The sequence below is a fragment of the Diaphorina citri genome, unplaced genomic scaffold (assembly GCF_000475195.1).
Source record: "Diaphorina citri unplaced genomic scaffold, Diaci psyllid genome assembly version 1.1 scaffold548, whole genome shotgun sequence".
NCBI lineage: Eukaryota > Metazoa > Arthropoda > Insecta > Hemiptera > Psyllidae > Diaphorina > Diaphorina citri.
The window spans coordinates 20,997-23,583 of NW_007377982.1; the positions used below are offsets into that span (position 1 = coordinate 20,997).

General features: G+C 38.7%; 1 protein-coding gene across 3 annotated transcripts in view; it reads left to right on the plus strand.

Annotated features, from left to right (window-relative positions):
- Positions 1-1,008: 1,008 nt before the first annotated feature.
- Positions 1,009-2,587, plus strand: part of LOC103509976 (sugar transporter ERD6-like 14) — a 9,424-nt gene continuing 7,845 nt past the window's right edge. Inside the window, exons 1-2 of one of the 3 annotated variants that reach the window (XM_026824159.1) lie at positions 1,022-1,160; positions 1,309-1,399. In XM_026824159.1, coding sequence (XP_026679960.1) covers positions 1,354-1,399 — 46 coding nt within the window. In that variant the 5' untranslated portion in view covers positions 1,022-1,160; positions 1,309-1,353. Of the gene's footprint in view, positions 1,248-1,308; positions 1,400-2,587 lie in introns of all 3 variants that reach the window. The other 2 variants (XM_017444385.2, XM_008474609.3) reach the window with 2 other exon arrangements.

Below are 2,587 nucleotides of genomic sequence, written 5' to 3' on the forward strand. Positions count from 1 at the left end.
CCCATTCTCCCATATTCCCCATTTCTCATTAATTCTGGTGTAAGTACCTACCTAGTTGGTGTAAGGACTTACTTCTCATTTTGCTTAGTTTTTTTACTTTCTATTACTTTTTAGATTGAGAAAATTTTCACATTTTCAAGTTACTAGAGAGGAACGAAAGAGGGTCGTAAATTCCCATTCTTCTTTCCTGCAACTCTTTAAATTTCTTCATTTATTTCCTGCAAAGTTTACTCTTTTTTTTTCGAATACCTAATTTCCTAGTTAGGATTTGCCACGTAAAGAGGGGAGAGACTAGTACAAATTTCTACCTATGTAAGATGGAAGTCACATTTTTATGTCCCATTCTCACCTCCCATATTCCCCATTTCTCATTAATTCTGGTGTAAGTACCTACCTAGTTCGTGTAAGGACTTACTTCTCACGTTGCTTAGTTTTTACTTTCTAATAGGTACTTTTTAGATTGAGAAAATTTTCACATTTTCAAGTTACTAGAGAGGAACGAAAGAGGATCGTAAATTCCCATTCTTCTTTCCTGCAACTCTTTAAATTTCTTCATTTATTTCCTGCAAAGTTTACTCTTTTTTTTCGCTCTCCTGTAGTATTTTTATGAAATTTATATCTTCATTAAATTAATTAAAATTTATCTTGTAAAAACTAACGTTCTAATAATTCGATCAACGTAATTTCAGAGCTATCAGAAAATTGTGCTTTTATTAGATTGCGAACTTTTATTCTACAGGGACCCTAGAGGCCCTTGGGAGTCCAAAAAATGAGCAATAAAATTGTCCTTTAGGTGTTAAAATGGTCAAACATGTTCGTCAAATTTCATCCAAATCGGACAAACCATTCAGAAATTACAGCAAAACAAAGTATTTCTGACTCATCCATGCAAATCCCCAGACGGCCCCTGTAACAAAACAAACACATGATTTTCACAAACACACATGTGTGTTCTTGTCCGCGGAATATTTGTTCGGATCATTTTCCAGCTCGGATTTCAGATAATGGTTCGGCACAGTTCGACCAAATTCGCCAGAGCTCTATTTCCAGTCTCGTGACACAGTGGTTTCGTGTCGGTTCAAGTGTTGACACCATTTGGATCGTGTTTGTGAGTGATTGTCGAATGACATGTAATTTTTTTCACCAAAATAACCACAGGCCTGTGTTTTCACACAGCTGATCATAAGTTGCACTGGGAAAGATGATCGACAAATACCAGATGAGACAAATTCTGGCAGCTTTTTCGAGTAAGTGGGCCTTTACAATAGGGTAGAGTGGACACGATTTCTTTGACTGGCCACTCACTATTTGTGTTTTCACACAGCTGATCATATATAAGTTGCACTGGAAAAGATGATCGACAAATACCAGCTGAGACAAATTCTGGCAGCTTTTTCGAGTAAGTGGGCCTTTACAACTGGACATGATTTCTTTGACTGGCCACTCACTATCAGGTATCAGGTTGAGCTGACAAGCGGACCTGTTCAGACGTACCTGTCAGGCCTACCTGATAGTGAGTGTTCGACCTTACGACGCAACGTCGCGTGGTACGATATCTCCACTCCAGGTACGAGTATATGACTCATTAAACGGAAAATTGGAAAGCTATGTCAAACTTGAGGTATACCTAAAAGCATTACCAAGGAAGGCATAGAGACCAGAGAGTACTCAGTGTAATTTGATCGTCAGAAATAGCATCTATCACACGGTTACAAACCGTACCGTAATGATTTTGATGGGCGTACAATGTACCTTGTACAAGGTACAATTTTCTGTACAAAATGTACATGGTAGGTGGCGGTATTCGTATTTGATAAGCCCATGGTATTGACCTTGGTCTTAAAGTGTGTTGTGGCGCATGTCATGTCATCAGGTTGATAATAAACTAATTACATTTTATTAGAGCAACACACTTGAAATGATAATCCATCACTCACTATCAGTTATCAGGTAGACCTGACAGGCGGACCTGTTCAGACGTACCTGTCAGGCCTCGACCTTACGACGCAACGTCGCGTGGTACGATATCTCCATGTACGAGTACCTATATGACTCATTAAACGGAAAATTGGAAAGCTATGTCAAACTTGAGGTATACCTAAAAGCATTACCAAGGGAGGCATAGAGACCAGAGAGTATTCAGTGTAATTTCATCGTCAGAAATAGCATCTATCACACGGTTACAAACCGTACCGTAATGATTTTGATGGGTGTACAATGTACATTGTACAAGGTACAATTTTCTGTACAATATGTACATGTAGGTGGGTGGCGGTATTCGTATTATTTGATAAGCCCATGGCATTGACTGGTCCTCAAGTGTGTTATGCCGCATGTCATGTCACTGGGTTGATAATAAACTAATTGCATTTTATTAGAGCAACACACTTGAAATGATAATCCATATAACGTGAAAATCATATAGGTAAAATATTATCATTAGAGCACTCACAGATTGTTTTTATTGATAGGTATATAGATTAGTCTCGCTGGAGGACGTAAAACTGAGACAAAACCAGCCCTGTCAAGCCACAGACAATAACACTGGCTCTTTTGAGGGACCTGAATGGTGACTATGGGCAAGTCC